The 12,915-nt window shown below is 47.7% G+C and overlaps 1 protein-coding gene across 1 annotated transcript in view; it reads left to right on the top strand.

Moving 5' to 3' along the window:
• Window positions 1–12,915, top strand: part of TONSL (tonsoku like, DNA repair protein) — a 72,063-nt gene that overhangs the window by 32,893 nt on the left and 26,255 nt on the right. Inside the window, exons 11-13 of the mRNA XM_068238160.1 lie at window positions 314–491; window positions 1,819–1,880; window positions 5,962–6,051. Of these exons, the coding sequence (XP_068094261.1) occupies window positions 314–491; window positions 1,819–1,880; window positions 5,962–6,051 (330 nt within the window). The remainder of the gene's footprint in view (window positions 1–313; window positions 492–1,818; window positions 1,881–5,961; window positions 6,052–12,915) is intronic.

The raw sequence follows: 12,915 nt of genomic DNA, 5'->3' as shown, positions 1-12,915 counted from the left end.
AGTGCTGTGTGCGCTCAGTATACTCACCAGTGCTGTGTGTGCTCAGTATACTCACCAGTGCTGTGTGTGCTCAGTATACTCACCAGTGCTATGTGTGTGTGCGCTCAGTATACTCACCAGTGCTGTGTGCGCTCAGTATACTCACCAGTGCTGTGTGTGCTCAGTATACTCACCAGTGCTGTGTGTGCTCAGTATACTCACCAGTGCTGTGTGCGCTCAGTATACTCACCAATGCTGTGTGTGCTCTCTCCCTCTTACAGAGGGTTGCATGCAGTCCTAACAAGCGAATGAGCTCTATAATCTGTCTCCCTAGAGGAAGGTCCTCCGACAGCTGCTGGCGTTGCAGCAGAAGTGGGCGTGTCCTGAGGTGGCGGACACGGAGGCGGAGTTATCAGAGCTGTGTGCTGCGTCAGACAGTGAGAGCAGCGAAGAGGAAGAGATGGAGAATAGCGAGTCTCTGCAGGAGAGCGACATTGAGCTGTCACAGAGCGGTAAGAACACATGTTTAGCTGCTGCCTTGTGGGTCAGTCAGGTGTAACTGGACCTGTGTTAAACATGACACATCGCCCCCTAGGGGTGAGACTGTATTCTGTATATAAAGGGCTCAGAAAGCTATCTCAGATCCAAATGGAGTCTTCCTTCTGTACATCCCTATGTGTGATCCTAGCCACACCCCCTGCCCACCCACCTAACCTTTCATCTGCTTATAAGGAAGTAGGTGACTGGGGGCGTGTCTCCATACTGCAAAAACCACACCCCCACCTGCCAACTCGGATACATATGTATGACTAGGGTGGCAGGCGAGGGGGATGGTTTATTGATTTTTGGACCACACCCACTTCCCATTATCCTCAGTTACAGTGGAAAGACAGATCTGTAATTGGGCGGGGTATAGCTGTGATGTCATCTGCTCTGCCTTTTCCAGGAAGTGGAGGCAGCAGAAGGAATTGTAACTCTTTATAACCAGCACTGCAGGTGGGGTCTGTCTCATTGTTCCCAGGCCTTGTATTGTCTCTTCATACAAAGAGAATTGGCCTCAATTCCCTAAGCTTAACTCCTGTCTTTAATAACTCTTCAGAGTTGTTTTACAGTTATCACAATGGTGATATAATTGTGATAACTGTAAAACAGCGCTGAAGAGTTATTAAAGACAGGAGTTAAGCTTAGTGAATTGAGGCCATATATATCTTTTCCTTGCCCAGAAATCTCTCTGCTGTCGGGAACCAGTGAGGCTTACTTCCCCAACATCTCTCCATGTAGGAGAAGGACTGAGAATCTCCATCCTGGCCAAGCTGTGCTCACACTCAGATTATAAGAAGGGAGATGTTTATAAAGCACATCTGAACTGCAAGAGATACGGAGGCTGCCATATTTATTTCCTTTTAAGCAATACCGGTTACCTGGCTGTCCTGCTGATCTGTTAGGCTGCAGTAGTGTCTGAATCACACACCTGAAACCAGCATGCAGCTAATCCAGTCTGACCAGTCAGAGCACCTGATCTGCTGAATGCTTGTTCAGGGGCTATGGCTAGAAGCATTATGCCCGGTACACAACATGCGATTTCCCGTCAGATAAACGGGTCAAATCCATAAATTACAGAGAGGTCCGATCTGATTGCCGATCCTTTATCCAATAACTTTTTATACAAAAACGGGAAATTGCTTGGTGTGTACCAGGCATAGAGGCAGAGGATCAGCAGGACAGCCAGGCAATCTGCATTGGATAAAAGGAAATAAATATGGCAGCCTCCCTATCCCTCTCACCTCGGGCTCCCTTTAATGATTGCATGAAGCCATATTTGCTGTGTTTGTGTTGCAGAAGACGAGGAGGATCTGGAGGGCTATGAGAAGTCTGTTCCTGGGAAGAGACGCGCCGCTCAGGTGAGGGCGGAGCCCACTGATAACTTCGTGCTAAACGCTGTGTTGTAATCTGACCTGGGTTATATCAGGAATTCACAAGATGCACAATATTGGCGTGATAGTCGGGCTCTGAGACATCGGCACATATGTGATGGCAGAAAACCAACAATCACTGATCCGGTAATACTGGCAGTGACCGGCTAGACATGGGTTACTGCAGCTTTCTAAACCTTATGTACCTTCTTCAGGCAACTGCATCAGAACCGTACAACAGTACCGCACAGACTGCTGAGCCGGGCAGGAGCCGAGGTCCAAGAAAACCATAAACCAGCTCCGCCTCCCCCTCACACACTCCAGCAGTCACCACAGTGGCTCCTCCTCATGCAGGACCTCTGTGATGTCATCACTCTGCTCTCTGTGAGAGGGGGCATGGCTATTATTCCATCCTCCTCAGCCCCGCCTCCCCCTCACACATTCCAGCAGTCTGCAGAGACTTCCAGGCTGATCACCACAGTGGCTCCTCCTCATGCAGGGGCTTCTGGGATACGGTGTGCTGTCATCACTCTGCTCTCTGTGAGAGGGGGCGTGGCTATTATTCCATCCTCCTCAGCCCCGCCTCCCCCTCACACCCTCCAGCAGTCACCACAGTGGCTCCTCCTCATGCAGGGGCTTCTGGGATACGCTGTGCTGTCATCACACTGCTCTCTGTGAGAGGGGGCGTGGCTATTCCATCCTCCTCAGCCCCGCCTCCCCCTCACACACTCCAGCAGTCTGCAGAGACTTCCAGGCTGATCACCACAGTGGCTCCTCCTCATGCAGGGGCTTCTGGGATACGGTGTGATGTCATCACACTGCTCTCTGTGAGAGGGGGCGTGGCTATTCCATCCTCAGCCCCGCCTCCCCCTCACACAGTCCAGCAGTCTGCAGAGACTTCCAAGCCAATCACCACAGTGGCTCCTCCTCATGCAGAGGCTTCTGGGATACACTGTGATGTCATCGCTCTGCTCTCTGTGAGGGGGCGTGGCTATTACTCCATTCACACACACTTTTTCTTAGGACTTGAGCCAATATCACAGTTGTATCCGCTTTTCAGTTACAAATCAATGTTAGGCCTCTTGCACACTACATGCCATTCTGATTTTTTTTTTTTATATGTCTGATTCTGATTAAAAATCTTAGCTGCATGCAGTACGTTTTTTAATTGGAATCCAAAAGCCGATCAGATAAAAAATCGGAATCGCATGTAGTGTGCAAGAGATCAGCGCTGAACATAAAAAAAAAAAAAACTGCACTTACCTGGGGCTTCCTCCAGCTCCTGGCAGTCGATCTGTGCCCTCGCCGCAGCTCCTCTCCCTCCCGGCGTCCAGCGGTGAAGAAGCCGACCTCGCCAGGTCGGTTTCCGGGTCGGCTTCTGTGCGCTCCACGGCGGGGGGTCATGTGGTGCCGGGACGTCATCGGGTCTCTACTGCGCAGGCGCAATACTACTGCTACTACTGCGCAGTAGAGACCCGATGACGTCCCTACACCACGTGACCCCCCGCTGTGGAGCGCACAGAAGCCGACCCGGAAACCGACCTGGCGAGGTCGGCTTCTTCACCACTGGATGCCGAGAGGGAGAGGAGCTGCGGCGAGGGCACAGATTGACTGCCAGGAGCTGGAGGAAGCCCCAGGTAAGTGCAGTTTTTTTTTTTATGTTCAGCGCGGACCTTCCCTTTAGAGATGCCGAAAAGCGGCCAGAAGCGGGCACAACTGCGTCAGTGCGCACAGGTCTTAACTGTTGTACCTCGGATTGTGGGAGTGACCGAGCAGTTACTCCCCCTTCAGCTGTAGTGGATTTAGGCACGGCTCATGGCCCAAAATATCAGAGGAGTTGCAGTGGGACTCTGCTTGCACTGGGGTGGGGGTGGGGGGATTAGTGTGGGCACCACACAGTAGAAAAGACATTGGCCTCAATTCACTAAGCTTATCTCCTGCCTTTAATAATGTTTCTACAGTTGTCACCATGGTGATAAGGCATGTCGTATTCAGGAAACATTTTACCTCAGGCAAACCTAAACTCTTCTGTCTTTTTAAAGAGAATCTGTATTGTTAAAATTGCACAAAAGTAAACATACCAGTTTGTTAGGGGACATCTCCTATTACCCTCTGTCACAATTTCGCCGCTCCCCGCCGCATTAAAAGTAGTGAAAAACAGTTTTAAAAAGTTTGTTTATAAACAAACAAAATGGCCACCAAAACAGTAAGTAGGTTGATGTACAGTATGTCCACACATAGAAAATACATCCATACACAAGCAGGCTGTATACAACCTTCCTTTTGAATCTCAAAAGATCATTTGTGTGTTTACCTTCTGTCCCCTGCAGCTCTCATCCACTGAATAGTGACAGGCTTCCTGCAGACAGCTCTGCCTGTGCCTGTGTCTGTAATTCCTCAGTATGTGTCAGCCAGCTCCTTTCACAGCCTAACAGAGGAGGATTTTTATCCAGCTCTCACTGATATCAGAGAGCAGAGACGCTGCTGGCTTATGTAAATAACACACTCGGGAGTGTGCATAGAGGGGCCTGGAGGGGTGTGCATAAACAGATCAGCACGGAAGAGTTGGCAGCCTTCCAGACACAGGCCGACAAGTCTGACAGGGGAAAGATACATTGATTTATTACAGAGACAGTGATAGTACAAAGTGCTGCAGTAAGCCAGAGCACATTAGAATAGGTTTAGGAACTTGTAGGATGGTAGAAAACAGGATGACATTTTTGATAGAGTCTCTTTAAGTTAACTCTTCAATCCTTAAAGGGAACCTGTACTGAGTAAAATTATTTAAAATAAACATGAGGTAACTTCAAATGAACATTACATAGTTACCTTGCCATCAGTTCCTCTCAGAAGCTCACCATTTTCACCAATTTCTTCTGACAATGATCCCTTCCAGTTCTGACAACATTTTGACAGAACTGAAATATATCAGTTGCTGTCAGTAAAATATCAGTTGCTGTCAGTTATAGCTGAGTGGACAACTGATGTGCCAGGTAATGTCCATGTTTCCCTATGGCTCTAGTGGGCGATGTTTCAGTGTAACAGTGTGCTGACCAGGAAGCTGTTAGGGGGCAGTGGCCATTTTCAAAATGGAGGATGGAGAATCCCATTGATCACAGTGGAGGATGGAGAATCCCATTGATCACAGTGGACAAACAGGACGCAGGAGAGGAGAAAGAGATTGAGGAGTAGACTACACGTACGTATGGCCTGTGTATGTTTATTTTGACTTTTAATTTTCAGTTCAGGCTTTCTTTAAAATAACTCCACAGTTAAAGACAGGCTGTTTATTAACTGCGTGTGAAATTAACTACAAAGGAGGTAACTTAAGGAATGGAGAGATAAGATAACTCTCAACTGTGTGGTGGTAAGTTTTCTCTTGCCTTATTATCTCCAGCATGATCTTTGTGAATTGAGGCCATTGACCTTCTAGAACGGGTACAAAGATGGTCAACTAAATTAGTCAGAGGGATGGACGGTCTCGCTCACCAAGAAAAGTTGGACAGTCCGGTCTTGTTTAGCTTGGAAAAAAGGCGACTGAGGTGACCTAATTAACATATATAAGTACATGACAGGGCAATACAAACGCTTGGCAAATGAGATTTGTACCTCCTAGATTTGTACAAAGGAGAAGTGGACATGATCTGCGTATGGAGGAAACGAGATTTTATCACTTGTGTAGAAATGGCTTCTTTGCAGTAAGAGTGGATAAAATGTGGAATATCTTACCACTGAAAGTTATGACAAATTCTGCATCTGCATTTAAAGATTGCTGGGTGATAACATGATCCAGCCAGGTGATAGTTTCTGGATTCTGATGTGGTGAAGCTCAGAAGGTGGAACTTTACGGTCATGTGTCTCTTCAGTCTCAATAATGGTGGCCACTAATGATCCAATATTTTTCATCCAATCTTACCAAATCTATGTAGTATAAGGGTAAACTGAGTGAATATACTGAATGGATACTTCAGGCAGTTACCTTATATTACATAGAAATGGTAAGATTGGATGAAAAAGATTGGATCATTAGTGGCCACCTTAACTCTGACTTTCCTGCCCTCCCCTCCAGTGGAACCGCCGTAATGAGAAGGGGGAGACCGTCCTGCATCGGGCGTGTATCGAGGGGAATGTCAAACTCGTGCAGTGCATCCTGGACAAGGTACGTGGCCATCAGTCCTGGGCTGTAATGAGTACGGTTTATATATAATGATGATCCATACACACATCTTAACCCACAATATACAGGTTGTCCCCGACTTAACAACGATACACCAATATAATCGGCCTGAAATGGGAAATTTGATTCTGTGGGAACAAGTGAACATTTTTTTTCCAAAAAGACCTTGTAGTTTTTGATAAAATCAATTAAAAAAATTGCACAGAAAAAAAAGGTTTTTTTTAAACTGGTAAAATTACATTTGGCTGCAATGCACTGAGGGCACAGGGGGACAGAGGTGACAAAATGCGGGGACAGAGGAGGGGGGGCAGAGGTGGACATTAAAGGACTTACAAGCCCCAAAACGTAAAAAAGTGAAGTACCTTAATCACGTTTAAATGCACAGAGGACACCATCCGCGCCCTCCATGCAGTTCCGCCGGGTCCCCGCAGTGTGATAGCCCTCCGTGCCGCTCCCGACCCCCCAGACGGGGTCGGGCTCTCCTTCCTCTCCTAATATGGCCGCCGGAGCTGGCTGCGGCTGCGCAGCTCTAGAGCCTCCAACCCCCCCCCCCCCCCCCCCCCGATCCTTGCACAGTAGCGTGGATCGTAGGGGGAGGCCCTAGAGCTGCGCAGCCGCGGCCAGCTCCGGCGGCCATATTAGGAGAGGAAGGAGAGCCCGACCCCGTCTGTGGGGTCGGGAGCGGCACGGGGGGCTATCACACTGCGGGGACCCGGCGGAACTGCACGGAGGGCGCAGATGGCATCCTCCGTGCATTTAAACGTGATTAAGGTACTTCACCTTTTTTTACGTTTTTGGGTTCGTAAGTCCTTTAACCACTTGCCGACCGCCTTAAGCCGATGGGCGGCGGCAAGGGCTGGGCCCAAACGACCGCAATACGCCCATCGGCGGAGGCGGCGGCAGGCGTGGTTATGCGGCGATCGCGTCATTAGTGACGCGATCAGCCGCCGGCGACTGGCTCCGCCCCCCTTACGCTGTAACCCGCCGGCCGTTCGGAAGCGCCGGCGGGTTACTAGCACCCGGATCGCCGCATGGAAATAGTATAATAGGCTTTGTAATGTATACAAAGCCTATTATACTGGCTGCCTTCTGCCCTGGTGGTCCCAGTGTCCGAGGGACCACCAGGGCAGGCTGCAGCCACCCTAGTCTGCACCAAGCACACTGATTTCTCCCCCCCCTGATCGCCAATAGCACCCCTCAGACCCTGCCCACCCCCCAGACCCCTGTTTGCACCCAATCACCCCCCTAATCACCCATCAATCACTCCCTGTCACTATCTGTCAACGCTATTTTTTTTTTATCCCCCCCCCTGCCCACTGCCCCCTCCTGATCACCCCCCCACCCCTCAGATTCTCCCCAAACCCCCCCCCCCCCCCTGTGTACTGTATGCATCTATCCCCCCTGATCACCTGTCAATCACCCGTCAATCACCCCCTGTCACTGCCACCCATCAATCAGCCCCTAACCTGCCCCTTGCGGGCAATCTGATCACCCACCCACACCAATAGATCGCCCGCAGGTCCGACATCAGATCACCTCCCAAGTGCAGTGTTTACATCTCTTATCTCCTCTAAACACCCACTAATTACCCATCAATCACCCCCTATCACCACCTGTCACTGTTACCCATCAGATTAGACCCTAATCTGCCCCTTGCGGGCACCCAATCACCCGCCCACACCTCAGAACGCCCTCAGAGCCCAGCCCTGATCACCTCGCCAGTGCATTGCTTGCATCTATTTCCCCCCTCTAATCACATCTTGAGACACCCATCAATCACCTCCTGTCACCCCCTAGCACACCTACCCATCAGATCAGGCCCTAATTTGCCCCGTGTGGGCTCCTGATCACTCGGCCAAACCCTCAGATCCCCCTCAGACCCCCTTCCGATCACCTCCCCAGTGCATTGATTGCATATATTTTCCCCTCTAACCACCCCCTGAGACACCCATCAATCACCTCCTGTCACCCCCTAGCACTCCTATCCATCAGATCAGGCCCAATACAACCTGTCATCTAAAAGGCCACCCTGCTTATGACCGGTTCCACAAAATTCGGCCCCTCATAGACCACTTGTCATCAAAATTTGCAGATTCTTATACCCCTGAACAGTCGTTTTGAGAAATTTGGTTTCCAGACTACTCACAGTTTTGGGCCCGTAAAATGCCAGGGCAGTATAGGAACCCCACAAGTGACCCCATTTTAGAAAGAAGACACCCCAAGGTATTCTGTTAGGTGTATGATGAGTTCATAGAAGATTTGATTTTTTGTCAAAAGTTAGCGGAAATTGGATTTTTATTGTTTTTTTCACAAAGTGTCATTTTTCACTAACTTGTGACAAAAAATAAAATCTTCTATGAACTCACCATACCCCTAACGGAATACCTTGGGGTGTCTTCTTTCTAAAATGGGGTCACTTGTGGGGTTCCTATACTGCCCTGGCATTTTAGGGGCCCTAAACCGTGAGGAGTAGTCTAGAAAACAAATGCCTCAAAATGACCTGTGAATAGGACGTTGGGCCCCTTAGCGCACCTAGGCTGCAAAAAAGTGTCACACATGTGGTATCGCCGTACTCAGAAGAAGTAGTATAATGTGTTTTGGGGTGTATTTTTATACATACCCATGCTGGGTGGGAGAAATCTCTCTGTAAATGGACAATTGTGTGTAAAAAAAAAATCAAATAATTGTCATTTACAGAGATATTTCTCCCACCCAGCATCTGTATGTGTAAAAATACACCCCAAAACACATTATACTACTTCTCCTGAGTATGGCGATACCACATGTGTGGCACTTTTTTGCACCCTAACTGCGCTAAGGGGCCCAAAGTCCAATGAGTACCTTTAGGATTTCACAGGTCATTTTGCGACATTTGGTTTCAAGACTACTCCTCACGGTTTTGGGCCCGTAAAATGCCAGGGCAGTATAGGAACCCCACAAATGATCCCATTTTAGAAAGAAGACACCCCAAGGTATTCCGTTAGGAGTACGGTGAGTTCATAGAAGATTTTATTTTTTGTCACAAGTTAGCGGAAAATGACACTTTGTGAAAAAAAAAATTAAAATCAATTTCCGCTAACTTGTAACAAAAAAAAAAAAATCTTCTATGAACTCACCATACTCCTAACGGAATACCTTGGGGTGTCTTCTTTCTAAAATGGGGTAATTTGTGGGGTTCCTATACTGTCCTGGCATTTTAGGGGCCCTAAACCGTGAGGAGTAGTCTTGAAACCAAATTTCTCAAAATGACCTGTGAAATCCTAAAGGTACTCATTGGACTTTGGGCCCCTTAGCGCAGTTAGGGTGCAAAAAAGTGCCACACATGTGGTATCGCCGTACTCAGGAGAAGTAGTATAATGTGTTTTGGGGTGTATTTTTCCACATACCCATGCTGGGTGGGAGAAATATCTCTGTAAATAGACAATTGTGTGTAAAAAAAATAAAAAAATTGTCATTTACGGAGATATTTCTCCCACCCAGCATGGGTATGTGTAAAAATACACCCCAAAACACATTATACTACTTCTCCTGAGTACGGCAATACCACATGTGTGGCACATTTTTGCAGCCTAACTGCGCTAAGGGGCCCAAAGTCCAATGAGCACCTTTAGGCTTTACAGGGGTGCTTACAATTTAGCATCCCCCAAAATGTCAGGACAGTAAACACACCCCACAAATTACCCCATTTTGGAAAGTAGACACTTCAAGGTATTCAGAGAGGAGCATAGTGAGTCCGTGGCAGGTTTCATTTTTTTTTTGTCGCAAGTTGGAAGAAATGGAAACCTTTTTTTATTTTATTTTTTTCTCACAAAGTGTCATTTTCCGCTAACTTGTGACAAAAAATAAAATCTTCTATGAACTCACCATGCCTCTCACTGAATACTTTGGGATGTCTTCTTTCCAAAATGGGGTCATTTGGGGGGTATTTGTACTATCCTGGAATTTTAGCCCCTCATGAAACCTGACAGGTGCGCAGAAAAGTCAGAGATGCTTGAAAATGGGAAAATTCACTTTTGGCACCATAGTTTGTAAACGCTATAACTTTTACCCAATCCAATAAATATACACTGATTGGGTTTTTTTTTTATCAAAAACATGTTTGTCCACATTTTTCGCGCTGCATGTATACAGAAATTTTACTTTATTTGAAAAATGTCAGCACAGAAAGTTAAAGAGAACCCGAGGTGGGTTTGAAGAATATTATCTGCATACAGAGGCTAGATCTGCCTATACAGCCCAGCCTCTGTTGCTATCCCAAACCCCCCTAAGGCCCCCCTGCACTCTGCAATCCCTCATAAATCACAGCCACGCTGCTGACAAACAGCTTGTCAGAGCTGGCTGTGTTTATCTCTATAGTGTCAGTCTGCTGCTCTCCCCCCGCCTCCTGCAGAACTCCAGTCCCCGCCTGCATCCCTTCCCTCCCTGCTGATTGGAGGGAAGGGATGGGGGCAGGGACCGGAGCTATGCAGGAGGCGGGGGAGCAGCTGAGACTGACACTACAGATGTAAACACAGATGTAAACACAGCCTCACATTTATGAGGGATTGCAGAGTGCAGGGGGACCTTAGTGGGGTTTGGGATAGCAACAGAGGCTGGGCTGTATAGGCAGATCCAGCCTCTGTATGCAGATAACATTCTTTAAACACACCTCAGGTTCTCTTTAAAAAAATCATTTTTTTGCCAAAATTCATGTCTTTTTTGATGAATATAATAAAAAGTAAAAATCGCAGGAGCAATCAAATAGCACCAAAAGAAAGCTTTATTAGTGACAAGAAAAGGAGCCAAAATTCATTTAGGTGGTAGGTTGTATGAGCGAGCAATAAACCGTGAAAGCTGCAGTGGTCTGAATGGAGAAAAAGGCTCTGGTCCTTAAGGGGCGAAAAGACTGTGGTCCTCAAGTGGTTAAAGTCATGGGGGGAACAGGGGGCACAATGTGGGGACGGAGGGGGGGGGGGGAACAGAGGTGCACATTAAAGTCATGGGGGGAACAGAGGGGACACTGAAGGCATAGAGGAGGTACAGGGGACAGAGATATCTCAGTGTTTCGACTTATGGACAGATTCAGGTTAAGAACGGACCTACAGTCCCCCTCTCGTTCTTTAACCGGGGACTACCTGCACACCCATCTAGACAAATATTTTCATTTTTAATATTTATTTTCATTTTCTTTTTATCATTTCGCCGCAACGATCCCCCGGTTAAGCCGCTCTCTCATTGCGTCAGGCCCCTCTCCGCCGTCTCTATGACTGCAGAGCTGTGTGTGCCGGTCAGGAGACGCTTTCATTGGCTTCTGACGCTTTCCATCAATGTAAGCCAATGGGATTGGCTCACAGTGATCACATGGTGAGGAGCCAATGAAAGCAGCTCCTGACCGGCTCACAGAGCTCTGCCGTCATATTGTTCTGTTGCAATTTTTCTGCATCTTGGAATCGGACCGGTCAAAATTGACAAGAACTTCATTTGATTGGCCGATCCCAAGCTTCGTACGAATTGCAATCTGTTTTTTATCCGTATTGTACAGTCAGCATCTCTTCAATCCTTTCTACCGACAACGGCTAGCTATGCAATCTGTGCTTTCAGTGAAGGTTCATGTTGATTCCAATGAGAATTAAAGCTATACACATCATTGTCTGTCCCCCATGAGGGCTGTGACGGATCTGTTGAGTTTAGTGATGGGTAGAGGATATTTTGGCGGCCATATTGGAGGCAGCCACTGAGATACTTTGAGGCAAAGCAGGTAATTTGGGTGTCGGCGTCCTGTGATAAAATGAGCGACACATAGACTGGAATGTTAATTTTGGATACAGTGGCGGCCAGCGGGAGATTTGGTCGCTGCCGGAGCCCGATGAATCTCGTAATAAGACGGTGCAGATATTAGCGGAAGGGATCTTAAGTGATGAATGCGGTGCAGATATTGGCGGAGGGGATCTTTATCGGCGAATGCGGTGCAGATAGTGGTGGACGAGATCGGGGGTTGGTTGGGGTTCGGTTTAGCAACACTAAAATATCAGTGGAAATCTCCGATATTCACCAGTTCAGAATATGAGGATCTCATGAATGGCGATCTCCCTCCTCGTTTCATTTCCTAAATTTAAATTGAGTAAAATCGTCTTTCGTCCAGATGCATATTTTTGAATCCAATGTTTTGAATAATTTATGCAAGAATATGGGAATATGACTTTGGGAATAATATTCATTGATACATAACGCTATCTACTTACCCGGGGCTTCCTCCAGCTCCTTGCAGCTGACTTGTCCCACGTTGCAGCTGCACGCTCAGCCGTTGGCCCGGGGTCCCCACCAGTGCATAGGGCGACCTCGGGGTTGTCTCTAGTGCGCCTGCACGGGTGCCGCTGTCAATCGAGCCCACGTTCTCCGCGGTGGACTTGACAACGTGGACTTGATTGGCAGCGTGCTCACTCAGGCGCACTAGAGGAGGTCAGCCACTGCATCGGCGGGGACCCCCGGGCCAACGGCTGAGAGTGGAACTGCTGAAATGCAGGGTGGGGCATGTCTGCTGCAAGGGGCTGGAGGAAGCCCCGGTAAGTAGGGGGGGGGGGAGCTTTTTTTTTTTGATTGATGACTCCTATAACCAGTTCAGCCCCACAGTGTCGAAAACCTTATGCATCTGAGCTACTTTTACCTCCCATTCATTCGCCAATAACTTTATCACTACTTATCACAATGAATTATCTCGTTTTTTCCATCACTAATTAGGCTTTCTTTGGGTGGTACATTTTGCTAAGAATTATTTTTTTCTAAATCAATTTTAACAGGAAGATAAGGAAAGAAATGAAAAAAAAAATATTTCTCAGTTTTTGGCCATTTTAGTTTGAAATTAATATA

Source organism: Hyperolius riggenbachi, chromosome 5 (genome assembly GCF_040937935.1).
Source record: "Hyperolius riggenbachi isolate aHypRig1 chromosome 5, aHypRig1.pri, whole genome shotgun sequence".
Lineage (NCBI taxonomy): Eukaryota > Metazoa > Chordata > Amphibia > Anura > Hyperoliidae > Hyperolius > Hyperolius riggenbachi.
Note: the sequence above shows the minus strand (reverse complement) of the source record. Positions and strands in the feature narration are given on the sequence as shown.